General features: G+C 54.9%; 1 protein-coding gene and 1 long non-coding RNA gene across 2 annotated transcripts in view; one reads left to right on the plus strand and one right to left on the minus strand.

Annotated features, from left to right (window-relative positions):
• CCND2 (cyclin D2) lies at positions 1-24,791 on the minus strand. Its single transcript, XM_069581478.1, has 5 exons — positions 23,932-24,791; positions 21,988-22,203; positions 19,220-19,379; positions 10,872-11,020; positions 1-1,438 (listed from the first exon to the last, which is right to left on the minus strand). Exons 1-5 carry the CDS (start codon positions 24,124-24,126, stop codon positions 1,289-1,291), a joined length of 870 nt encoding a protein of 289 aa, XP_069437579.1. The 5' UTR covers positions 24,127-24,791; the 3' UTR covers positions 1-1,288.
• LOC138436032 (uncharacterized) overlaps positions 22,712-25,944 on the plus strand; it is a 27,765-nt gene continuing 24,532 nt past the window's right edge. Inside the window, exon 1 of the long non-coding RNA XR_011255316.1 lies at positions 22,712-23,163. This is a non-coding gene — a long non-coding RNA (uncharacterized lncRNA). The remainder of the gene's footprint in view (positions 23,164-25,944) is intronic.

Here is a 25,944-nt window from a genome sequence, read left to right on the forward strand (position 1 = left end):
TCTGTCTTTGCACCAGCAATCATGTTTCTTTCCATGTCCAAAGGGGAAGTATAGAGGTGGGAATTAAGATCCTTGTGTGCCATCAAAATGGTTACAGATCTCTGCTTTTAGGAATGTTGTCATAGGGATTTCTGCGGAAGGGGATGTGTCTTTGAGTCCCCGGAGGGGAACCCAGAGAGTATCGGATACAGGACAGCAACCTGATTGGGGGGCAGGAGGGGAGGGGGCACAGGAGAAGGAAGGAGGCCTCTACTCTGTATGATTTGCATAAACCAATCCATCTACCCCCTCGGGAACAATTTTTCAAAGTGCTTTTCGAATGGAATGGTTTATACCAATGCTCACCTGTGGACCAGACATGCCAATCAGCACCAAAAAAAAAAATCACGTGTTTTTTTTTTCCTAATGAGGGATGCCAAGGTCACATTACTCTCTTGAACACCTCAGGAGAAAAAAAAAAAAAGTTCCAGATCCCACCCTGGGGCTCCGTCTGCCTCCATTTCACAGAGTTTGGGGGATGGCCCATAGCTAGATTGCCCCTTTAAGATAAAAATGGGGTGTGTCTGCAACGAACCGAGTTTGGAAGAAGAAGCAAGGTATAGAAAAACATGAAACCCAGGATCCAATCACCTGTGTCCAACGGGCAAAACAGAACATCTCTTTTAGGTAGCAGCTACGGCAGGCAGCAAGACTTGTCACTAGAGACCCAGCATCGCTTAGCAACAAACAGGTGGTTGGGAGTCAGGCGCTTCTCCACCCAAAATGGTTCGATTGCGCTGAGATCGTTTGTCACTCCCTCCCCATCCTGTCCCTCCTTGATTCCTAATTCCTTCTCAAGTTCATTGCTTCACAATCCAATCCTGCCATACGTGGCATCCGCAGTTCTTCCAAATTATCCAACAGGGGTATATACGTGCTAGTTCATAACATGAAAAAAAAAGAGTCTCTAATTTGTTCCCATAGTGCAGGCGTACATTTTTCTCTAGCTACTCTGCAGGTTTTCCTGTAAGCATATTACTATGACTTTTAACATCATCAAACAGTAACTTGGCATATATAAGGGATTCCCTTCTGTTGTACTTCAAATAGGCACCAAATGCTTGTAATGATTTTGTTTTTATAGGACCTTTATCTCTCACTTCTAAAAGATCTTTCAATAGGATCTAGGTGGGGGCAGAATTTTTTTTTTTTTTAAGTTTCATCCTAAAATGTAAGAGAACCAAATACAACCAGAGAGAAGGAGAGAGCGGATTGGACGCACCCCTCCCATTTGGCCCGCCCCACATCCTCACAGGTCGATATCCCGAACATCCGTAGGGGTGCTGGCTTGGTCCAGCTCATCCTCCGACTTGGATCCGTCGCCCTGGTCCTGACGGTACTGCTGCAGGCTGTTCAGCAGCACCACCTCAATCTGCTCCTGGCAGGCTTTGAGGCAATCCTAGAAGGGAGAAGCATCGAGACCAGGGCCGTTAGCAAGGGCACCGGGGCACAGCAATCAACAGAGAGCACGCACGATTCCAGCCCGCCTGACTCCACATGCCAGCAGGTGGTGGTGGTGTAGTTACTAGGTCATTTCCGCCTCTCGCGACCCCCTGGACTCCAGCCCGCCAGGCCCCTCTGTCCATGGGATCTCCCAGGCAAGAATCCTGGAGTGGGCTGCCATGTCCTTCTCTGCTTCCAGTAGAAAGAAAGTCAACATGGAAGGAGGTGCGTCTTCCTGGTGGCCAGGGAACCACTCCAAGCGGGGTCCACAGGCCAGCAGCATCTGCAGCATCCGCACCACCCGGCAGCTAGCTAGAAATGCGATTCTCAGCCCTCTCCGAACCAGCTGCATCTCAGGATGTGCATTTCATCAGAAGCCCGGGCAGCGCTGGCCAAGGCGAGGGGCCATTTGCGGCCATGCAGCACCTGGTAACTCAAGGGCCAGCGGGATGCTTCCTGCTTGGGGCCACTGCATGGAGAGTGCGAAAAGGGGAAGGTGAGCCCTCCAGACAGTGTGACAGAACTAGACGACCTGAGGGGCAGATATAAGCGAAAGGACTAAACTACACTGAGCCTCCCAGCCACTGCAACCGCACTCAGAAACAAGCAGATTCGCCTCTCCACTTGTTTACCATTTCCTTAACTCTCACAAAAAACACAACACAGAGTGTTTACAACGTTCTGGACACTTAAGCCGTCTAATTTGGGAGAAAGCAAAAAGAAAAAACTGCAGCACTGCTTTGAGATCAGTCTATATTTGGTAGGGAAGATTCAGGGTGTGTCAGCCCCACGCAGAAGCTCCTCTAAACTGGGCGACATTGACGCAGCAGGAATTCATGGGCGTCGTCAGGGTGGGACGGTGGCTGGCACTAGCAACCGGGGCGAGAGCTGAAGTAACTGCTCACAGCAGATACTGGGTAGGCCAAAGGTTCGTTCAGCTTTTCCTGTAAAATGTTGTGGAAAAATCTGAATGGACTTTTTGGCCAACTCAGCATCTCCCGACCTCTCTACTCATCAAGACTGGTTTCCTGGCACTCTCGTAAACGTATGGAAACTATGTGAACTCCACTCTGCCTGGGTCTTTTCAGAGTTTCATGTATGTTCCCCTTGTGTTTGCTCCACCACGCAATTTTCATTGCCCAGAGGTTGCAGTCTGCCAAGCACACAAGCATTATCTCTATTTTCCAAAGATCTAAAATAAAGTTGGAACTCCCAGGAAAGTTTCCATGCCCCCACATTTTCCTTTTGTATCTCTCGGCCACCGTACACTGTTAAACCACAGCTTTTTAGGAAAATTAACATCTGGACCAAGCGCTGAGAGCAGATACGAAATACCACTCAGAATGAGTGAAGAGGGACAGAGGGAGGTGGTATCTGCTGTCCCCACGAGCAGACCTGTGGGCACCACTGAGTTATTCTCCTTCTCTGTCCTTGGTTTCCCCATTTGTAACGTAAGACTCAGGAGACGCTCACAGAGGGAGGATCAGTTGAGATGTCCAAATGAAGCTCTAATCGTTCATCACAAAGTGGAAGTCTTGGAATCTGAACAAATTCCTGAGGTTTCTCTGAAATGAGGTACGAGTGAGCATTTGCTCAAGACAGGTGAGGGGCACAGAGGAACGCGCACCAGGGATGGAGCGTCCAGCAGGGATGCAGACTCTTTGCGAACCCACGGACTGCAGCACGCCAGGCTTCCCCGTCCTTCGCCATCTCCTGGAGTTTGCTCAAAGTCATGTCCATTGAGGTGGTGATGCCAACCAACCATCGCATCCTGTTGCCCCTTCCTCCTCCTGCCCTCAGTCTTTCCCAGCATCAGGGTCTTTTCCAATGAGTTCACTCTTTGCATCAGGTTAACAAGGCAAAAACTGACGACAGTCAACACTGCTCTGGCTGGTCCCCTACGAAGCTCTCCACCAACCCTGTCGACTTTCCTTCCTCCAAGACTCTGTTTCTGCGTCAACACAACTGCCACCCAACAATACGATGAACCCAGGATGCCATGACCATTTCTGCATTAGCCACACCAGCGGCTGAGATGGGTGGTCCTCTGAACATGGGGATGGGGCTCCAGAGAGCTAAGCAGCTTGATAGGGGGTCATGGACAGTCTCCCTGCAGGTCACCCAGGTGCCTGATCTTCCTGGTATTCAGGCTTCCCTCCCAACAGCCTGAGACCCTAAAAGGAAAGTTTTGAGAAAGTCCTTCGGGGCGGGCTGGTACACCGGGCAGTCACTTCTACAGGACTTCAAGATAACACAGGCATCGAACATCACAAGTACATAACTTGCAGCCACATCACAAGTACATAACTTGCAGCCCCAAACCTTCAAGCTTTCCTGAATAAAATGAAGAAAGATATCACACAAAACACAGACTCTCCTTCCTTCAGTCAATGTAAATCATTTTTGACAGTGACCAGCTCTTCCTCTTTGATACTTCTTGCTTTGAGAGAAAAGGAAGGACCGTAGCAGTTGCTGCAGAAATGAGGATGGAGCAGGAAGCAAAGGCTCTCAGCGGCCAATTTTCTCTCCCATTCCTGGGAAGCACTCTGAGGTCCAAGTCTAACCCTCCTCTGGTTCCACTGCTGACAGCATCCAAGTTTCAACTGTGGGATCTGTTGCTATTGGTGGGATGAAAACCTACCTGAGGGCAAGAGCTCATTTTGCATAAAGGATGCTTAAGTTCTCCTCTGCTGGAGGCACAAAGGTAAGAAATCAGCCTCCTTCTTCCTGGAGAACAGAGCTCATGCCTCACATTTCTTTCCTATAATTTTTTTTTGGCCATGCAGTATGTGGGATCTTAAGTTACCAGACTGAGGATAGAACTGGTGCTCTCCACAGTGGAAGTGCAGAGTCTTAACCACTGGACCTCCAGGGAATTCCCCACTCCCTGCATTTTAACACCTTCCTTCAGCATCGCAGGAGCCCTTCCCCTCTGTGGACTTCCTACGACTGTGAATTTCCTGTGAGCTGCTGGAAAGTGAGGCTGGAGGGAGGGTGGGCTGGTGCCCCTACCCGCAGCAGACCGGCACCCCCACCCAGGCCTGCCCAAAGGGCTCTCAATCTCCCCAGCAGGGACCAGGGTGGAGGGTGTGGCTCCGAGGCAGGTGGCGGCCAAGCCTATAGACGGAAACGAACAAATAGATGGGGGAGCAAGCTGTGGAGTCTGAAGGAACAAGAGGCAAAGCTGGGGAAGAGTGACGGCAGTGTGTCTTCAGGTGGGGTTCTTAGGTGGACACAGGTAAGTCCTTACAGAATCTGAGAATACGGGCTCTGGGGCGGGGGGAGCTGTAACAGCCAGTGGCCCTCACTTCCCAGCTTAGAGAACCGAACTAGAGCTGGCTCATCCCCCAGTCACATGTAGTCAGACGTTAACCCTGGTTTTCAGAGGGCAAGCTTCCTATTCCAGAACCCTCTTCCCTGTGCGACTCTCTGCTCCTTCCAGGCTCTAAGGAAAGACAGACCAGAGAATCTCCAGGAAAGGCAGACACAGCCCAGGAGCGGCCTGGAAACCGCCCCACCCCAACCCCACCGCAACAGCGCCTCGGATGCAAAGATGCCCCAGGGCCCTCTGCTCCTCGGCAGCCTCCAAAAGCACCAGCCATTGTGTCGAGATGCCCCAAATTAAGCTGATTAGAAGGAGAGCCATAATGCTCGTCTGTCAGCCTGGACAGGTGGCACTCCCCAGCGCTGGGGGTCGGGCAGGCCTCCAGCCCCACGAGGCTGGGCCCCCTCCCCCCCGCCAGCCCTGGCCCCCGGAGCCCTGACAGCGGCGTTTGTGATGCCGGGCTCCGTCCCCCGGGCCCCAGCTTCCTCCGCTTGCTGGCTCCAGCTCCGTGCCCTGCACCCTCTTCGGCCTCGGTGAATGGGCTGCGGAACTGTTACCATCGGCCCCCAGTGTCGCTGCATCAGGGCATTGTCACCACACACGCACTGCACTCAACGGGGGGACAAAGGGCTGAATGAGCCCCAGACCCGCGGCCAAATCAGGCACAGACAACTTAGGAAACTATCTCATTCTTCCTTTCTTCGCAGCCTGTTGGGCTTATTTCCTTGAATACCAAATGAGGCCCACAGTGAAAATCAGGCAGGCACGCGGGGAAGCGTCAGCTCCAACTCTGCTTCCTCTGCCGCCCCGCCCCCGCCTTCCCTTCCTCCAGCCACCCTTCGGGAGGCCCCTGACCATACAGACCGGGTCCTGTCCACGAAAGACAAGCCTGGGGAACACAGGGGTCTCCAGGAGAAGGTGTGCTTGTGAGGGCTCCGGGGACCAAGATGACATCAGTCGCGTCCAACTCTGCATGACCCCATGGAGTGTAGTATGCAGGCCCCTCTGTCCATGGAATTCTCCAGGCAAGAATACTGGAGTGGGGTAGCCACTTCCTCCTCCAGGAGAATCTTCCCGACATCTCCTGCATCGACTGCACTGGCGGTGGGATGCTTTAACACGGAGCCACCTGGGAAGCCCAGTCTTAATCGCATCTCCCCCGGCACTGCAGCTGCAGTTTTGTAACCGCCCACTGACAACAGGATTCTAATATGCCAGGACGACCCTAGGAGAGTGGTGTCCTGGAACTTCTCCGGGAGCTAGTTAAGACTGAGACAGAGGGGCTTCCCTGGTGGTCCAGTGGAACCAGAACTTTGAGACTGAGACTTTGCGTCTCAATTGATTGAGACTTTGCCTTCCAATTTAGGGGACCTAGTCCAGGAACTAAGAGCCCACATGCCTCACAGCCAAAAAAACCGAAACAGGAAACAGAAGCAATGTGGTGACAAACTCATGAAGATTTTAAAACTGGGCCACATTAAAAAAGAAAATCTTAAAAAAAGAATGCAACAGACTTTTGGTATAATCTAGGTACAACAGGGTATATACAATGACAAGATGACTTGAGTCTATACCTGTTCTGTTCACTATCTTCCGATAAATTCACATCTTCAAGGCCTGTGAGCCCCATTCTACTCGCTCACTAGGGATTTAGGAAACTGGTGTCACATGACAGCGAAATGACTCGCTCTAAGAGAAAGCCAGGGAAAACTCGAGGGACCCTGACATGCTAAGTCCTCTCTGCCTTTCCAAGAGACCTGAGGAGACCAGAGCAGGGGAGAAACACTTGACATCCACCTGCCAGCCCTTTGTTCCCTTCCCCTTCCTCCCCCCACCCCAGCATCATTCCCCGATGACTCTGCCAGGGGATACGGAGAGAAAGGATTGAGTCAAAGTTGGGTCTCGTTCAAGAGTCTATAGACAAGTGAACAAGGAGATAAAGGCAGGCGCCAAGCAGAGCAGGATGCCGAGGGGACGGAAGAGGAACCCCGATTCTGCCAGGGAAGTGGCCCAGTCGGTTCTCCCTTCGCAAGCAGACCCCTGGCAACGGAAGCCCCGGTGGACCGTCCCCCAACGCCAGCACGGCCTCTCTGGCTGGTGTCTGTTTTTAGCAACCCTCATGAGTGGAAGGAAAGACTACTTAAAATACACCACCCTCTGAGACTTTTATTCCCTGTAAAACCGTCAGCCTTCTCACTCAGCTTTCTCTTTGGCATGAAGCGTTCCGGTTTATTTTGGCAACCAGAGCGAGCAACAGAACACGGCTTTCTACGGCCGCGTGTGTCCCTCCTATCAAAGCTCACTGCCACCAGCCAAGGAGCCGGAGAGGTAGGTCTGCTATCCTGGGGTAGGGGAGTCAAGGAGACCCTCTTTCCGCAGCCTGATCCCTGACAGTCCATGGGGAGAGGATACCCTCAGCTGGTCCAGGATCTCCAGGTGCACAAGGCTGACACACAGCTTCAGGGACTCTGGAGTCAGAGGCCAGCGTACCCCGATTTCCTAGCTGTCTGAGCATCAGGGCCAGTGGGACACAAGGTGGTCGAACACCTGGCTTCCCTGTGGGAGGACTCAGTGCAAACCCTTGGGCCCTTCAGTGTGGTCCGAGGGTCTACAACTTTTTGTGAAGGCAAAACATTGGGTTGGCCAAAAATTTCACTCAGGTTTGTCCATACGCTCTTACAGAAAACCCTGAATGACCTTTCTTGGCCAACCCAGTATACACCACCTACCACTGACCATCTTCAACTCTTTTAAATGCAGTGTGTTAGCTTTAACTTCCTTCGCTGGGTTGTGTGACCATCATCCTCTCCAGATCTTTACATCAACAACCACTCTCCCCCGCCCCCGCCCCTCTGGTCCCTGGGAACCTCTATCCCACTTTCTGTGCTTATGGATTCGACTACTCTAGGTAAGTGGAATCACATTTGGTCTTTTTGGTATCTGGCTTATTTCACTTTACATGTCCAAGGCACATCCACGTTGTAGCACATGTAGGAATTTCATTTCTTTTTATGGGTGAACAATAGACCATGGCGTGTACACACCGTACTTTCTTTCTCCGTCCCAAGGGCATTTTCTATCATCAAGTGATGAAACTTGATGCTCTTCCCTGAGTTTCATGTTAGGCCCAGAGAGTCCTGCCTGCGGGCTGACTGCCCGCTGCGCCTCTAGCTCCTCACACCTGCTTAGTGCCCATTCGTTGGATCTTCATCTGCCGGGAGTTTAGGTGCTTCACTGTTGATTCTGCACACACTCGCTGAGTTCCCTGAAGACAGGAAGCTCATCTTTATTTTCCACGTGTCACCCACCCCCGGACGTCTCCCACGCTTGTCTCGGGTCTGTGCCTTGCTCATTCATGTTGCCTTGCTCACAAGGTGACAGCTTGCACCAAGGGCTCTCCAGATTATGACTCACAAGGTGAAACAAACAGCATTGTAAAAAAAAAAAAAAAAAAAGCTAAAGAAAACCCAGAGCTGATGATCTCAGTTTGCAACCTGGGATCGTGAGCGGGAGCCCTGAAAGCAGGAATCTAAAGCCTCACCCGTAGGGTGCAGGCTCCGCCTGGGACCCTTTCCCAGCTGGGACTCCAGACTGCAGTCACTCGGGACTCGTCAGTGCTCTTCAAGGCTGGATGTGGGTATCAGCCCAAGTAGCGGATGCATTTGCTGTTACTTCTCCCTACTGTTTCTATTTCTTTTAACGACTATACGTTGAAATTCCCTAGAGAGGGAAATGGCAACCCACCCCAGTATTCTTGCCTGGAGAATTCTGTGGACAGAGGAGCCTAGTGGGCTACAGCCCACGGGGTCGCAGAGAGTCAAACGCGACTGAGCAACTAATATTTGAATACTTAATACTGCAATTAAGTCAAATATCCTCTATTAAATATTGTTTTAAACAAGAGCCCTCCAGAGAATCGAGACTGATGGGAGAGAGGACTCAGTGCCCAAGGACGAACACACACAGCAGCTGAGGCACAGAAGACAGACACGGCCCAGGAGAGCGGGAGCCAGGCTCCGGGGATCCACGGTGAAGCTGGGAAATTCCTGAGGTCTCCATCAGCTCTCTGAAAACTTGGTCCACGCATGCTCGGGATTTCACATCAAACTGTTCCACCCCCAGACCCACCGGTGAGACTGAAGCACGCCATCTCCATCAACAGCTGCCGTTTTTAGAAGGAACCTTTAAGCTGGGGCTGTATTCAGTTGACGTGGTCTGAATGGCTTGGCTAAATAGTGTCTGAAAGAGGCCAGCAGCGTCTCTAGTATGAAGTGAGAGACTGGGTCGCCGGCACAGCCAGGCCCAGCTCACGAGCTCCAGTGACACCCTGGGAACAATCTGTCCATCTGAAGCCACTAAGGGGGTGACAGAGAGATGGGGGGAGAAGGCTGGAGACCCTGTGGGGCCATCAGACCGTCACTGACATGTTTTGTTTCTGGGGGTTGAGGAGGGGCTGCTCTGACGCTGGCTGGGAGTCCTTTCGGCAAGGCAGCCTTAATAGGAGACGTTCAGAAAAGGAAGGAAGTGTATCGTTTCTATAAAATCCTAATAAATTCTGTCTTAAGATTTGCCTCTAGAGGATTCGAAAAGCATTCTGCCTGGGAGGGTCTTTATGATCTACACCTCGGAAACCATGCTTCAAAACCCTGTTTGCCGTTTCTTCCTCCAGGGGATTTTCCTGACCCAGGGATCAAACCCTCATCTCCTGCATTGCAGGTGGATTCTTTTACCCACTTTGGCATAAATCACAATTCTGTAAAGCAACTATCCTTCAATAATAAAAAAAAAAAGCCTGTTTGGAGGCAGCATCTGAAAATCAAGCCTAGGAGAACCCCTTTCGGTGCCATTTCCGTGAGATGGTAATAAAGGGCCGGGCAAAATCTAAGGAGGGGCTGGGGGAGAGGGGAAGCAAGAGAACTTCAGCCTTTGCTGAGCTGACATTTACCCCTTCTGCCCAGCATTGCCAGAGGAGGCACCGGCCTCAGGCTGGTAAACCACATTCTCCCTTGTAACTCAATATATTCTCCCAGCAGGGCGCTCAGAATCCCCCTGACCATCCAGAGGGGGTCATCACGAAGTCCCCTGCATTCTTGAGCTTCTCCATGGTAACTCGAGAGGGCCTCGGAGCTGACACCCCTCTCCCGGGTTGCTTTAAGCCAAAGGCCTTTTTCAAACAAAAAGATCCCAGGAGTTGCAGCCAGGCAGGAATGCAGGGTTCCCAGGCCTGGGCGTCAGAGCCTCTGGGTTCCGGTCCCAGGCCAGTGACCCCGGCCTCTCCACCTCCCTGACCTTGTAGAATCACCCTGGCCTGGACCTTCTAAGGACTGTCATTTCCAACCAGCTGAATCAGAGCCTCCCTAGACCCTGGCTTCTCCTCTAAACCTCTTTCTTCTATGGAGCTTCAAATTCTGGCAACCAGAGTTACAGCCTCTGAACTGTCCACGGGGCACCCAGAATGGAAAAATCTATAGCTAATAATAGTTCCTTGCGTTTGCATGGCACTTAACTCTTTTTAAAGTGCTTTTTAATCCATCATCACAGTGAACTAAAGGGAAATGAGAGGCAGGCGCAAGGGCTTGAGAGGTCAGTGGAGGCGGACACCTCCTCACGGGAGTGGGGGGGCCCTCCTCTCCCACGCCCTATGTTGCAGGGGGGCCCCCCGCTCCGGCCCTGCCTGCCAGCCTCAGCGGGTGTGAGCAGGCGAGAAGGCTCCATGCTGGAGGAGAAGCAGGCTGGGGATTGTACATAAATGGAAACAAGCAACAAATCAGAGCCGCGGAGAAGCCCGGGCCATACAGGAAAAGCAGTAAGCGGCCTCCCTCCCGCCTCAGATCTGCCTGCTAAGTTCTCCCCTCTATCTTGAGGGCACACGGGCTGCTGAAACCTGAAGAGGCAGCCTCACCTGCTGAATTCTGTATGACGTTAGAGGCCGGGGTCTCGGCAAAGAGATGCCAGCCAGCACAAAGAACCTCTGACACATCACCATCCCACCAACTGTCTCTTTCCCGGAGCAGACAGACAGGATGCCTGGTCTCGGCCAGGAGGAGGGACAGGGGCCACCTACCACATCCGTGTTGGTGATCTTTGCCAGGAGATCCACCAGGGCGTCTCCAGTGAGCGAGCTCACGTCCTCATCCTGCTGAAGCCCACAGATGGCGGCCCCAACGCTTCCAGTTGCAATCATCGACGGCGGGTACATGGCAAACTTGAAGTCTGCGGGGACGAGAGGCGGGGAGGTCAGGAAAGGGTGGAGACGGGTGCTTTCCCGCTCGGTAGACGGATAGCACAAGTGCAGCCTGGTCCCTCGGAGGCATCAGAACCCGTGTGATTCACCACCCAAAAAGTGGAAGGCTAGGGTAGGGGCTGCTGGGGAGGGAGGACCTGCATCCCAATTCAAATCCCAGCACAGGGGACTTTCCTGGCGGTCCAGAGGCTAAGACTCTGCACTCTCAGTGCTGGGGACATGGGTTCGATCCCTGGTCGGGGTACTAGACTGCACCTTACTGCAACTAAGAGTTCACGTGCCACAATGAACACCAAGTGCAGCCAAATAAATATTAAAAAAAAACAAACAACACCCAACCAAAGCACTGAGCTGAAGCCACAGAAACAGTTTGATCTATGGCTTCTCCCTCTTGCTAGCATATCAACAGTGTCCATGGAGGCACTCTTATCGCTGACTCCAAGGTCTACATCGAGTCACGGGCGTCCTTAGAAACCATGCTGGGTGGCTCAACAAGGCACCCACTCCCCAGCCCTCCTGGCCGCATGCCTTGAGCACGGCAGGCCTGGCTGTCTGTCTTTCTCCTTGGCCTTCTTTTCTTAGCCTGTGCACCATCTCCACCTCCTGAGGGATGTACATTACAACATCCCACGCAGAGCCTGCTGTGCGTGGACTTGTGCAGAGCCTCCTCTGTCCCCTGGATGGTGACAAAGCCAGCCTCTCTCCCTCCTCTCTGCTGTAGGTCTCTTCACATGGGATCACAGCAGTGTTTCTCTGCCTAGAAACCTCGTTAGCTTCCCCCACCCCACCAGACATTCACAATGCACAGGAGGAAGCCAGCTCGTGGCCCTGGGCCCACGGGGGCTTGGGGTGGGAGCAGCTGGCAGGGAAAGGTTGGGCAGGAGGAGACCCCACCTCCTTCCCCCCGCCTCCCAGTGCCCAAGCCTCAGTCCAGAAGCACAGTCCACATACTGCTTATCTCTGCATCCCGCTACCTGTACACCCAACCCCTACTTCTAGCAAATTAACCAACTTCTGGAAGCCAGGGGGTGCGGGTGGATGGTCCAGGGGGCGCCCAGAGGACTGTACCTCCCTTGTTTAGGGGGGGAAATGCTGAGAGACATGTCCCCCTGCCCCGCCCCACCATCCCCTGACCCCCGCATGGCTGCACCTATGAAGCAAGGGAAGCCAGGCAGGCTCTGCTGAGCAGCAGGACTCTGAACAGCTGCTCACTCTCTTCTGGGTTAATCCAGTGGAGGCAACGTGAGTGCTGCAAAGCCAGGTTCAGCCCCCTGGGGGTCCTGGACCAGTCATGCCCTCCCTTCCACCCTGAAGTTTTTCTAACTTCCCTTGCAACTCAGTACCAGTCACCAAGTTCACTCCTGGGTCGCGACCTGCCTGTTCCGTTGCTGCTGTTGTGCGGAACAAAATAAAAGTGTCAGGAAGGAGGGCATGTGGTGGAGAGTCAACACTGTCTGCAGAAACTCTTGTATCGATTTGAGGTACCCTGATGAGGTGTCCCAAGTGGTGTTATAAAATGTATTTCTTCCTTTATGGTAGGTCAAAAGTTGAAAAGCAGCAGGCTGGTTCATCTCCCAGGGGCCCCTCCAGGTCTAACCCACTTTTACTTACAAAAAAATTAGAATGTAACTGCTTTACAGTGTTAAGTTTCTGCTGTGCAATGTAGCAAATCAGCTCTATATATACATGGATCCCCTCTCCTATGGAGAGCCTCCTTCCCACCCACTCCCATCCCACCCCTCTAGGTCATCACAGAGCAGACACCCTGGCTTCCACCAGGCAGCTAAGTCACAAGACATGTCTCTCCATCCGGCAGTTCTGCATGCCCTCAGGGGCTGCCCCAAGACTACACCCAGAGACACTCCTCTCTCTGCTGATAGGGGAAACGGCAGAGAGGAAAATACCTAATAAAACACCTGGTCTCTTCTTTGTCCTAGCTCCTGGTAGCTAACCTCCACTCAACCGTGGAAAGTTCCACCCAACCCATTCAGCCATTTCTGAAGACCTTAAACTTTCAGCTATGGAACTGGATGAAGAAATATTCACAATACCTACCTGGGTGAGGAAGGGGGCAAAAAAAAAAAAAAAAAAAGCCACACACCTATATGAGTGTGTGCTATGATCAAGATTACAACCACCCATAAATATATAAATAGAAAGGCATAAACGTGCATGCATATAGGAAAACTAGAAGATACAAAGATATATGTAAACTTCCCCACCACTGGGTGGGGAAAACTTCTTTTAGCAAAAGTTAAACATCACGAAACAATCTCCCCTGAATCTAAGTCTCTTGCTTAGAAATGCTGACAAGTTATATTCTGGTGCTGAAGGCATGATCAGGGAAAGCATCTCCCTCCACCCTCAGCTTCCTACCTGCAAAGGTAAGGTGTGTGTCACTTCCTGAGCAACCCGACCCTCAGCAGACTGAGAGGTAGTTAGCTGAGCAGGGACCCATTCGGATCATGTTCCCCCATGCCCCAGGCACCAGGGATGGTCCCCTGCCCCAAAAATATAGGACATAAAAATACAACGCAGGGGGTTTCTTCTAAAGATACATCTTTAAGGAAAGAGATGCCCCCACGTGGATAGGAGCGGCCACATGGAGCCACACAGGCCTCCCCTAGAAGGTGGGAAGGGTTTGGGCCACGCAGCCTCAAGCACTGGAAGGTAGAGGCCATGGAGGCTGGTAACCCACTGCTCACCAGCTGCCTGAAGGTCTCCAGGGCCAGTCACCCGACCGCTCTGAGACTCCGTTTTCTCACCTGCAAATGAGGATATACCCACCTCCTAGGGTAGTTCTGAGGCTTCAACCAAGAGAGCAGTGCCCTGCTCACAGTCAACAGTCCACATCAAGCGCCACCACCATCACCCCCATTATTCCTAACACTGGGACTTGCCATGGGATTGGGGCGGGCAGTACCCTTTTTTGGCCACACTGCATGGTTTGTGGGATCTTAGTTCCCCCTACCAGGGCTCGAACCTGTAACCCCTTGCGTTGTGGAAACACTTAATCTTAACCATTGGCCCGCCAGGGAAGCCCCTGGGGTGGGCAGTTCTGACTATCAGAGATTCTGTTCAGCATCTGCAGTGATTCAGGGGAAGGTGCATGGCGAGCCCAGAGAGAACGAGGAATCTGCTCTGGGCCTGGAGGCTCTTTCCCAATCGTGTGTGTGTGTGTGTGCACGCGTGTGTGTGTGTGTGTGTCACAGGAACTCGGCCTCATGGAGTCCCCACCACCTCCTGCTGCTCTGTCGGGGCAGAAGCTGAGAACCCATGGGGACGTGGGGATGGGGGGACAGAAAGACGATACAAGTGTACAAGCAATGAAAGGGAAGCTGGATGGACCATATTCATTCCTGCAAGAGGGGCACCCAGAGCCAAGGAACAGGCCCACAAACCTGCAGCCCCAACCTGACCTCCGCCCTCCCAGTGAAGCGGGGCAGGCAAAGGGTGCGTATTCACCGACCAGCCCTGATGGCGTTCCTACAGTTTGCTGACTTGGCCAAGTGTTAGCAAAAAACAAGGTAAAATTCACCTGTTTCAGGACACTGGCTTTTACGGGTGAATCAGTAAAATCTCCAGAGGTTAAGCGGCTTTGTCTAGCGTCTGCTGCTGGGTTTGCAGGCGCCTAGACTTGTCACCCAGTGTGCTGGAGAACTCCTCAGAAGGTAAAGAGAGCCTCAAAGGGACCCCCCCGCCCTCCAGCCCTACTGAGAACACAGGGTCGTCTCTCCCATCAGAAGCAGGAGAAATGCCCAGAGGAGGGAGCCTCAGCTTTGACGTCCAAGAGACAAGAACCCGTTCCATCCTCAGCCGTCCCCCCACCACCAGCCCTGCTCTTGCTCTGGGACCCTGCAGAGATCCTTGCCACGTCTGTCAAGGACCTCTGGGGGGGCCCCTTAACCCAGGCAAGGGCAAGAGAAGTGCTCCACGTTCATCAACTCAGGAAGATGTCACGGGAGGAAGCGTTCTGAGCTAAGCAGGTTTGCAACCACAGATTCCAGGGCCCTGGCTGGTCGCGTTATCCCTGTTGTTTAGACTACGGCGGTGGAGGCCTTGACCGGATAAGCATGACTGCTGTGCTTCTGTTCACCACTGGGGGGCGAGAGAGGCTCTCTCTGAGGTGTCAACCAAAAATGCCTTCCTCCATCTCTCCTGCAACCTGTTGTCAGTCCGTTGGGGGTTTAAAAGGCCAGGATGGGGGTGCTCACTGGCCACCGAATGATGTCACCGGCCGCCCCCAGAGTCGGCTCCCACCACGTCCTTGTGGGGGCCTCGATGCCAATTTAACTCCAGCAGCCTGGATGGGAGCAGGTGGCAGGAGGGCCCTCAGGCCGTTCCTCACAGCAAGATGGGAAGTGAGCCAGCCTTGCCAGGCTGCCTGAACCCACACAGGGAAGAAGGGAGACTCCAGGTCAACGGGCCACTCCCCCTGGGCCCCGCGACCTCAGCTCTTGGAGGACAGAAAGCGGTTTCCATTCTTCCTTCCACTTTCCAACCACCCAGGCAAACCTCCCTTCCTGGCTCAGGCGCCAAGTGGTAGATCCTCTCTGGGCCATCACTCTGCGTGTGTGTGTGTGTGTGTGTGTGTGTGTGTGTGTGTGTGTGTATGCGTGCGCACGCGTGCTCAGTCGTGTCCGATTCTTTGCAACTCCACGGACCGCAGCCCGCCAGGCTCCTCTGTCCACGGGTAGAAACCAACGCAACACTGTAAAGCAAGTATCCTCCAATTCAAAATGAAGGGAAAAGGGATACTGAAGCGGGTTGCTACCATGTCCTACTCCGGGGGATCTTCCCCACCAAGGGACTGAACCCACATCTCGCCTCTGCCTGCGCTGGCAGGCAGATTCTTTACCACGGGAGCCACCTGGGCCATCACTATCTGGCTATAACCTGGGGATGAACTGACACAGGAACACCTGGAGGCAAAGCCAGGAAGACAGTTGGAAGCACGGGGGGTGACACCATCACCCGGGCCCAGGCCTGGAAACTGGGGGGACACTCATGTGCAGGAGAGCTGAGGCAGCACCTTGGGGTGGGGAGCACCTAGGCAAAAAGAGGAGAGGCCGGGCGCCATGGGTAGGGAGGCTGAACACCTCCTCTCCCCACCCCCCGCGCCAAGTTCAACCTCAATGCCATTGGCTCTTCTAGACGTAACTGGAATCATCTGTTGAGCATGATATCATGCGTCAAGAATCTCCCATGCAGGCGTGCAATCCTGAGTCATCCCAGTGGTCCCCTTCCCCCTTGGCAGACCTGGGGGGGCTCTGCCATCAGGACCCGCCTGCTGCCTGGCAGCTAAAGCCCACAGGAGCCAGTAGCTATAAGGGCTCCCCTTGCCCCATGGCCTCCACCGACCAGGACCAGCCTGGGGGAGTCTCCGCCCCAGAGGCTGTTCGGGATTGAGCAGGGGAGGAAAGGGGGTACCTCTCCGTCTCACCATGTTATGCCTCGAGCCCCAGGAACACTGACACCCCCTACCCATCCTGCCTCCCATCTCTTCCCCTTTCACACACAGGCACTCTGCAGACAGTGGGACCGAGGCCAGCTCTTTCACAAGCAGCTTTCCCCCTTAACTGGCCACAGCGCCCCAGGGTCACTACTGCCGCCTCCAGACCCGCGGGGCCTCTGCAGGGGCCTCCGAGCCCCTGGCTGCCAGAGCTCAGAGACAGAACCGGCAGGATCCACATGAGGTGGGGGTGGGGAAACAGGACCTGAGCTCCTGGGACTTCCCACCTAACTGTCCCAGATACACACGGGGCCCCAGGGTGTGGAATCTCATCTAACCGGAAGGTGTTTCCTCCAAGAAAAGCAGCCCCAGGGCTCTTGATCCATCATGGACGTAAAGCCCCGGCCAGTGGGATGCCACGTGACGCAGCCTTGCAGACACATTCAAGGGCGGATGGGGCAAAGAAAAGCCTCTGGAGACAGGCTCCTTCCTTCAGGAGACACAGGAGACCCTCCCTGTGCTCTGAGCAGACCACACCTGCGGCTTACTGAGTACCCGACCAGAAGTCTTTTTTCTCCTATCCTTCCCCACCCCCTGCCCCGCACTAGCAAGGCAGTCTTCCCAACTTCCTCCACCTCCCCTCAGACCTCTGTCCTCAGTCCCTGAATCCCAGGCTCCCTACTCTGGCCCCAAACTTGGCAGCTGCCCCAAGGATCTGGCCAAGAAGGCCAGGAGTGGGGGATGGGATCCCCAATTTTAGAGAATGGGCCTTTAGAGAATGTGGAGACCTGTTCTAGGCCTGGGGGACTCCCCCCGCCCTCCTATCCGAGTCAGAGATCATCGAGGGGCGGGCAGACGGACCCAAAGGTACATCAGTTAAGAGACAAGGTCAGAGCAGCGCTCTGGCCATCAACAGCTGGGCAGTGCGGGAGCGCAGGGTCAGGGGTCAGCTGTCCGAAAGAGAAAAGGGCTGGCTGACCCCCTCCCCCAGTGACCCGCGACCACGGAGAAGAAGGGACAGGCGGGGCCTGGGAGACAAAGTGACAAGTCAATGAGGGGCTGACCTCGAGGGCTTAGGCCAGACAGCAGAAAGGGAAGCAGCTCAGAATGGCCACGGCCTGCAAGGTAGCAGGAATCAATGGCTAAGAGTGGCCCTCGGGGCCGCAGGAAGGGCACAGACTGCATCTGGGAAGCCCGGGGAGGGGAAGCTTGCCCTGGGAGGGGAAGCTTGCCCTGGGATCCACGGAGGGGGTGCCCGGACCCTGCATCTGAGCCAGCAAAGGCCGAGCATGGCGTCCTGCTGGACTCAGACGGCACAGCAGGGTCAGCGTGAAAGTCACTGTATCCGCCTTAGCTGGAAGAGTCAGCATCGGAATCACGTTCACAGTTAGTACCAGGGCCCATCACCTGTACCTTGCCTGCATGACAAAGGGCCTCCTCGCCCTTCATCTCTCTTGTGATGTCTGTTTTCCGAACCACCCTGAAAGGGTTGTAGGAATGTTGCGGGTCAGTGTTTTGCAGATGAAGAAGCTAAGGTTCAGACAAAACTTAAGCACCCGGAGGTCACCCAGTGATAAGTAGCAAAGTCTGACCTTTTGGCCGCAAACAGGGCACGGACTCTACTGCAACCAATGTGTTCATCCTTGGGCTCTAATATAATATGTAACAAGATACTGAAAGAAGTCAACCCCTAGGCCCACCTTTGCAATGCAAGTGCAGACTCCTGGCAACCCTGAACCACGCCCCCCCCACCCCACCCCCACCCCCCCGCCGGCAGGAGAAGATCTGCCCAAACAAGTTCTTTCCCTGACACTTCTGCTTGTGAAAATATGAACTCCTGACGCTCCACCCTAGATGATTGCGGGTCCGGAGTTTCTTCCACAGCCACTACCGTTGGAGGGCGGGAAGTGGGGATAATGTAGAAACTGGCCAAGGTTCAGTGTGATGAGACTGTATCAAACTGCTGCCTTTGGTGTATTAGTTAGTGGCACAGGGGCCAACAAGATTATGTACCAATTGTGGCATCAACAGGGTGGATGTAGTGCTTTTTAACATGAAAAGGCAGTTGCAACTTGCAGGCTGCAATCAAAACCTCAACACGTTGGGGGGGGTGGGGGGGCGGGTAGCAAAGCCCAGGCTTAGGAAGTGACTCCTGGCTGCAAAGCCCACAGGTCCACCCCCACCCTGCCAGAGGGAGCAGCCGGGAGGCAGTCAGTGCCTGGCAACCAGTAGAAATCCTGAGGCCTCTTCCCTTCCCAGTATCAGGGCACGCAGTATTTATCTTGACAGGGTTCCTTAACCTGTATTTGCCTCCACCCCCCAAATTTCCTCTTGGGCTTATCTCCAAGCCATCCTTTTCCCTCCAAAGATGAAAGATTTAAACACGACCAGAGAGCAGTATATATAATCTTCAAAAGAGCACTTTAGACACCATAAAGAATATTTTAACAGGCGCTATTTTTTTTTCTTCCCCTTACCACACCTGTCCTCATAAACCATTTATGAGTTTGGCAGAGAGAGAAAATATACCAGCTGAGATAAAGGAAGGAAAAAAATGCCCAGGAAGGAAACCTTGGATTCTAGAGACTACTTGGGACCCCTCCTGTAAACGCTCGAAGTTAGGGCTGTGGTCTGCCTCCTCTTGCAGCCCTCTCAAAGCCCTTCTCGGCACCCAGCCGCCACCACCCCTGTCCCCCAGGGCTCCAGCGGTTCCTACCAGTGGCGCACAGAGCGATGAAGGTCTGAGCGTGCTTGCGAATCAGCGACAGCTTCTCGCTGGGCTGAGGCAGCTTGCGGAGGATGTGTTCGATGAAGTCATGGGGGGTGACAGCTGCCAGGTTCCATTTCAACTTGCCCAGCACCACCAGCTCCCACTCCTGGGGAGGGAGGGAGGCAGAGAAGAGTATAAAACCCACACAGGCTAACCCAGTGTCCCGGACGGGAGGCTTGGGATCTAGACCAGCCTTTTGAGGATGTTCATTAGGACGAGGCTAGACTGCAAGGTGGGACCATTTATCAGAGTGGTCCTAAAGTTTTGAAGTGGATGATGGCTCTTAAGGCTTCAAATGTCAAGCTCCCCAGAAACCTGAGCACCCAGGTGGCCCCTGCCTCGATGGTCCTTTCTGCTATTTCTTCAGCCTCTCCAGCTGCACACCCCACCTCCCCACCCAACCCTGACTTCCAGAGGATGCTCTCGCCCACCCACCCAGGAGGTTGAATTCACAGTAAAATACCGCCAAGGTTGTGGTGGCCCTTTGGTAGGAATTTATTGTATATATCAGTGACTGGATTAATGAGTCTTTTTTTTTCATTCTCCTGGAAAAATGATGTACACAAAAAGAAGCTCAAATTTAGGTTTCTTGGCCTAAATTCTTGACAACCAATTAGCTCGTCTGCCGTCGATGCCAAAAAGTACCATTTTCCTCTCTGCTGCCAAGACTTTCCCCTGGACACACAAAGCAGAAGACCTCAGGAAATGACACCCAGACACAGCACACCCTTCCACATTACAGGTTTTCGCAGTTTTCTGTTACCATGACTAAAGGACCGGAGGGTCACTGGCCACCCCCAGCCCCCCACCCCGTTTTGCAGCTAGAGGGGATTCAGGAGAGGATTAAAGTGCTTGTTCGAGGTCATAGAGAAGAATGCAGCCCAAATCCTGGCACAAGGCTAACCCGGTGTCTGTGGGCCTCTCACCAGCAGCCCACCTACTGAAAAAACCTTGTTTCTTTTCCTCATGGAGGTACTTCAGGGGGAATTATGCTCAAGGGAAACATGTCAAAAAGAATGCCTTAAAAAAACGTGCAGTCAGAGGGAAAACAGGTCTACCGATAGATCATCGTCAGAGGAACGAGAGGCTGAGAGCAGCCTGCCAGTGCAGCTCGCTCCCACATTCACCCGGGGAAACTGACTCTCTTCCCCCCAGCCACCGGAGCCCCATTCTGCCCACGGCACCCACCGGCTGTGTGGTCTCCCCCAAAGCCCTCCCCTCCCTGGTCTTAGCTTCCTCATTGGTAAAATAGGAGGACCCCTCTAGAGCTCAACTTCTGGGATAAAGAGACTAGGAACAGACACGTGTGTCTGCAGAAATACAAATTAGCTTGGCAGACCCTCCAAAAACTTGGGGTGCTCTAAAAGATCTGAGCCCCCCATCATGATGAAACAGTGATGCAAAAGGAAGATTATTTTTCCTGGTCTTCCTTGGGGAAAACAAATAATAACTGGATCTTAATTCTACCCATTTGTTTGTCTTTACTGGCTTTAATGTCGGCCTTTGCTTTTTTCCGGAGGTTGGGGGTAAAAACACAGATAGCCTTCTAAACAATCAGGGTCTTCCAAGACGGCTTGAAATTCCAGCTCTCCTTCTCACCAGAGAATGTGAGTATAAACCACTCGACTTGTACCATTATTAAAGGAAGCAGATCTCCCAGAAGAAAGCACCTTTCTGGGCCTCTCCGACCAAACCAGAAGCAGCTGAAATCTGGCAGCTGTTCAAAGGTGAGGTCATTCATGCCCCTCTGCATTCTCGGAGATTCCTCCCCGTCCTTGCACATGTCTGCCGCTAGGTGGCAGCACAGCCTCAGGGAGGACGGCCTCTCACAAAGAACTCAGTTCAGGCAGCCAGTCCAGGCCCTCTGGACTTCGGCGCAGGCCTGGCCAGCAGCGAGGGAGGGTGGAGGTGGGGGGGCGCTCTTCCAAAAGAGTTGGGAGATGGGTGTGCAGATCACTGAAGGTGGGCCTCTGGGGCTACTCAGCCAATGCCACACTGCGGCTACATGGACGTCTTAAAGGTGAAGCTGCAGAGGCAAAGGGTCCTTTCTACTGGGTGGGGAAAAGGTTTGCTGGCAGAAAACCAGAGCCCAGACAAGATCCCCATGTCTGTACAGAGGTTACAGCCCCACCGAAGACGGGAATCCATGCCTCCGAATCCTCCCACAAAGGGCCAAACTTGACTCTGCTCAAAAGCCAGTGAGTTGGTGTTTAGTGAACAGCTGCTATGTCCAGGTATGCCAGAGAGACTGAGAGATTCCCTAGACGCTACCTTTGAACTCCTAGTTCTTAGGAGACACGTCACAACGCGTCTGGATCATGTTGAGGTTGACGACTGTCTCAGAAGTCAGTGATTGAAAACTGGGAATTTGATTAAAATATTATCACTGTGTTCTATACCTCCACTACACACACACTCTCTCTCTCTCTCTCTCTCTCTCTCTCTCTCTCTCTGCAAATGAGTGTCACCAACCCAAAACTCTGTGAAGGAGAATCTTATGCATGGGCGGAGCCTGAGTGCTTTGTATATACAGTCCAGCACACAGTAGGAACACAAGGAGTCTCAATAGGAAAAGTCAGAGTTCCCCAAAGGGTGGACATTTCACAGATGGGTAATTTGGGGTCCTAAGAGTTTGTTCTGGGAGCGGTGGGTCAAGGCGGATTAGGCCAGGGCAGAGCAGAAAGGCAGGCAGGCAGGAAGGAGGCAGGCATTACCAGCAGCTCCTGAGGCTTGATGGAGTTGTCGGTGTAAATGCACAACTTCTCAGCGGTCAGCGGGATGGTCTCTTTGAGCTTGGACGCCAGGAACATGCACACGGCCCCCAGCAGCTGCAGATGGGTCTTCGGAGTTGGGACTCCGGCCAAGAAGCGGTCCAGGTAATTGATGGCGAGAGGAAAGACCTCCTCTTCGCACTTCTGCTCCTCACAGACCTACGACATGAGTGGGAAGGGGTCGGGGTAGGGGGAGACCATCATATCAGGAAAGGAGGAAGAAAGGGAAATCGCATAATCCAGGGAAATGACAAAAATGTTGAATTTGGGGGGAGGGGAGGGGAGTAGAATAAGCGATAAGAATGAAGACGAGGAAACTGGGGGCAATTTACATGGCCATCCGCGCGGGGGTCCTCCCCGGGAACTTAAAATCTCAAAGGAGAGGGGGCTTAAGGACCCCGAAGCCGAGGGCGCAGCAGCGCCGGCCCCGCCGCCCCCGTGGGCCGCTCACTACTCCGGGCGCTCGCACTCACTCACTCTCTTTTTTGGATTTCGTCATCTTTTCAAAAAATCAATAAAAATATTCTGGAGGCTCCAGGGGTCTCGTTCTTGGTCTCATTCGGATCCCCAGACCCTGCTCTATCATTCCCGACAATTGAAAAAATTGTCTGGAGGGGTCCCCGCGGCCCAGGCGCCGCATTTGGGGGGGTGGGTGGGGAGAGGTGGGGAAGCGGGGGGAGGGCGGAGGGAGCGAGCGCCGCGCAGCCTGGGCGGCCGGAGTCGGAGCAGGGGAGACGGGTTCAAAAAATAATTAAAAATCGAGGAAATATCCCAGAAAAGCCCTTTCGCCGTGAAAACCCCGCAGAGGACCCAGGCTTCCCGCAGCGGAGGTTTGAGGCGCCGGGAAGGTCTGGAGCGCGACCCCTGGGGCTTCGGATCCCGAGGGGAAACTTGCAGGGGAGAGCGCGGCGGCGGGAGTGTCCGGCCGCGGCCCACAAGGGCAGAGGCCGGGGACGGTGGCGAAGAGCTGGGGGACGCTCGAGGACGGGGAGCCGCCGGGGAGAGGCGCGGGGGGCTCCGGCCTCTCCTTCGGGGGGGCCCCGCTATCCCCCCTGCACACACCTCCTCCCCCTCCCACCCCACCCAGATCTCCGCACCCAGGAAACTGAAGGCCGAACCGTAAGTAACCTTCACGAGGGGGCGGGGTGGGTGATGGGGGAGAGAGGGCGCCATCAGAAGTGGGGGGACCGGGGTCGTGGGGTGCGAGGGGGAGCAGGCGACGCGTCCAGCCGCTCCACCCCCGAGTTTACAAAGCAACATGGCGAAACCACGGCAGGTCCGGAGCCGTGCAGACGTGGGCACACGGCAAGGGTTCGGAGCAAGGGGAAAGAAGTGCTTCTTCTGGGTTCCCCGAAAACACACGTTTCTTCAGTGTGACTTCCGGGGCTCCTGAATTCCCCGTTTCTCTTCTCCCTCCGCCCTCTCCCTCCCCCCTTAAGTGCCAACGCGGAGTCCCGACCACATGCGGGGACCCGAGGCTAGGACCCATTTGCTCTGGCCTTTGCGCGGGAAGGGGGTGCAGCTGACTTTTTAACTTCGGGGTTCACCCTCCCATTCTCTTCTTCAAGGCACCGCAAGCAGCCTCGGCTTAGCAAAAGGTCGCGGCGGGGGTGGGTGCCGGTGGGAAGAGGTGGCAGCCGCATGCAGGCACACGCGCTCGGGATGCTCCCCCACCCCCAGCCCTGGGACAACCTCGCTGCTCTCCCCCTCCCCCCGCCCCGGGAATCTTGCACCCCCCGCAAGGAACCGAGAGGAAGCCACGCGTCTCGCCGAGGGCGCGGGGGTAAGCTCTGGCGCAGGAGTGGGGGGGCGGGCTCCCGAGGCTGCCCTCGCCCAGGTTCCGGGACCCGGCGCGGGCGCCGACGGAGCGCCTGCCTGCAGCCCTACCTCCAGCATCCAGGTGGCCACCATCCTGCGCATGTAGGGCTGAATGTCCTTCTGCACGCACTTGAAGTAGGAGCACTGGGGCAGGTAGCGCTCCTCGATGGTCAGCAAGTTCTGCAACACGCGGTCGTCGTGGAGCAGGTTGGCGTCCGGCACGGCCCTGCGGACCGGCTCCACCTCGCCGCACAGCAGCTCCATGGCCAGCTGGCTACTCACTCGTGCCCCTGCGATCTCCGGACTGGAAAAGTTGGGGTTTTTTTGGGAGGGGGAGGGGAGAGGATTCCCCGTACCTCCTTCCTTTGGCTAAATAAGGGTTTTTTTAGAGGGGTAGAGTTAAAGGCAGAGAGAGAGAGAGAGAGAAGCCGGGGAGGAAGAGTGGAAAGGGAAGGATGGGCGGTGGGAGAGGAGCGCCCCGGGGGCGGCTGACTCTCTCTGCCCTCCCCTTCAAACTTGTCTGCTCTCCCCAGCTCGCTCGGCTCTCTGCTCGCTGAGGCAGTGACGCAAACTGGCTGGGCAGTTACTTCTCCTCCCTCTCGCCTCACCCCCCTCTCCGGTTCCTCCTCCCCTTCCCTCCCCTCCCGGCCCTCCCCTCCTCCTTTCAGTCTCTCCCTCCTTTCCCCTCTTGTTATTAAGGAGAACAGCAGCTGGCCCGACCAAACTTCAAACGCGGTCCCCCGCGCCGCCCCCCACCCTCTCCCTTAGCTCTCCGAGGCCCTCTCCCTCCACCAAGCCAGGGGCCCAGGAGAGGGGAACCCACCAAAAAAACCACAAAACCCCACCGATCCCTACTTATTCCCTGTAATTGCAGCCCATTCTGTAGGTGCATCCCGCCAAAAATACGACCCTCCGACTCTGGTTTCCTCAAACATGATCGCTACACTCCAGCCCACGAATTTAAGATCCAGGAATGACGGGTGGGTGAGCTGAAGATGAGGTGGGCTCAAACGACTGAGAAATAAGATCCCTTATATGAGCCCGAAGGAGGGTGATTTTGGAAAACAGTTAACTTTGCATACCCAGAGGGAAAGGGTATGTATGGCCCTGAAATGTACGTTCTTAATCATTTTCAGCCTGTTTCCGAAACCCGATTATAGGGACCAAAATACACCCCCCCACTCCGCCCCATGCCACCGCCCCCCCCCACGCAGATGTGTGGGGAAAGGAAGAAGGCGGAGGGGTTGGTGTCCGGAGGGAGGGGGCGCTTCTTCGACGTGGGAGAATGTGACCTAGGAGCAGAAACCCTCCCGTTCTTGGGGCGCCGCAGGCGCCACTGGGAGACGCGGGGAGGCGCCCCGAGCCGCCGCAGGCCGGGGGCAGGGCTACCAGCGGTTCCGCCGCGGCCAGCGGCCACGCAGGAAAAACCCGCTTCCTCGCCCTGCATCTGCTGACAAGCCGCCCGAGGTGTCTGCGCCGAGCGTGGCCACACTGATACAGCTTTCTAGGAAATAGCCCGGGGCGGGGGGGGGGCGCCGGGAGGGGGGCGAGAAAGGGGGGTAGATTGGGCTCCCTGTCTCTCCCCCAGCGCCAACGACACCACTCCTTCGTTTCCTCCGAGGCCCAAGATCTCCCACCCCGGGTCCCTCGCCGGCACACTCGCGGACCCTCCGGGTTCACGCCTCCATCGCAGCCAGGGCTTTCTCCTCGAGAACTGGACTGCGGTGGAGACGCGGTCGGCTCCGACACGTGCTCCGACGCATCCTCCGGTCAAAGCAGCTTTGGGAGGGGATCCGGGGGCGTTTCCTCACCTCTTTCCTCCCGCCACCCCCCTCCCACCCTGCCCTCTGTGCTATTTCACTCCGAGGGGGAAAGGAGCGGGCCCTGCGTCCCGGGTGCTGGCCGAGCTGGCACGTGCGGCGAGCGCCGCGTGGGTCGGGCCTCTCGCGACACCCCGAGGTCAGCCCAGCACCTCCCTCCCGGAGCAAGGAGGGTCTCAGAACCGGGGCACGGAGGGCGAGCGTGGTCGGGGGGGTGCGGGATGGGTGAACCGGGCGAGCGGTTCCCTGAAAGGAGGGGGAG

The sequence above is a fragment of the Ovis canadensis genome, chromosome 3 (genome assembly GCF_042477335.2).
Source record: "Ovis canadensis isolate MfBH-ARS-UI-01 breed Bighorn chromosome 3, ARS-UI_OviCan_v2, whole genome shotgun sequence".
In the NCBI taxonomy this organism is placed as follows: domain Eukaryota; kingdom Metazoa; phylum Chordata; class Mammalia; order Artiodactyla; family Bovidae; genus Ovis; species Ovis canadensis.

What these genes read in the sequence shown, in the direction of transcription:
- CCND2 (XM_069581478.1), bottom strand. Translation starts at nt 24,126, where the DNA reads ATGGAGCTGCTGTGCGGCGAGGTGGAGCCGGTCCGCAGGGCCGTGCCG. An exon ending in TGGCCACCTGGATGCTGGAG is followed by an intron (nt 22,204 to 23,931) that starts GTAGGGCTGCAG and finishes CTCATGTCGTAG; the next exon opens with GTCTGTGAGGAGCAGAAGTG. An exon ending in TCAAGCCTCAGGAGCTGCTG is followed by an intron (nt 19,380 to 21,987) that starts GTAATGCCTGCC and finishes CTCCCTCCCCAG; the next exon opens with GAGTGGGAGCTGGTGGTGCT.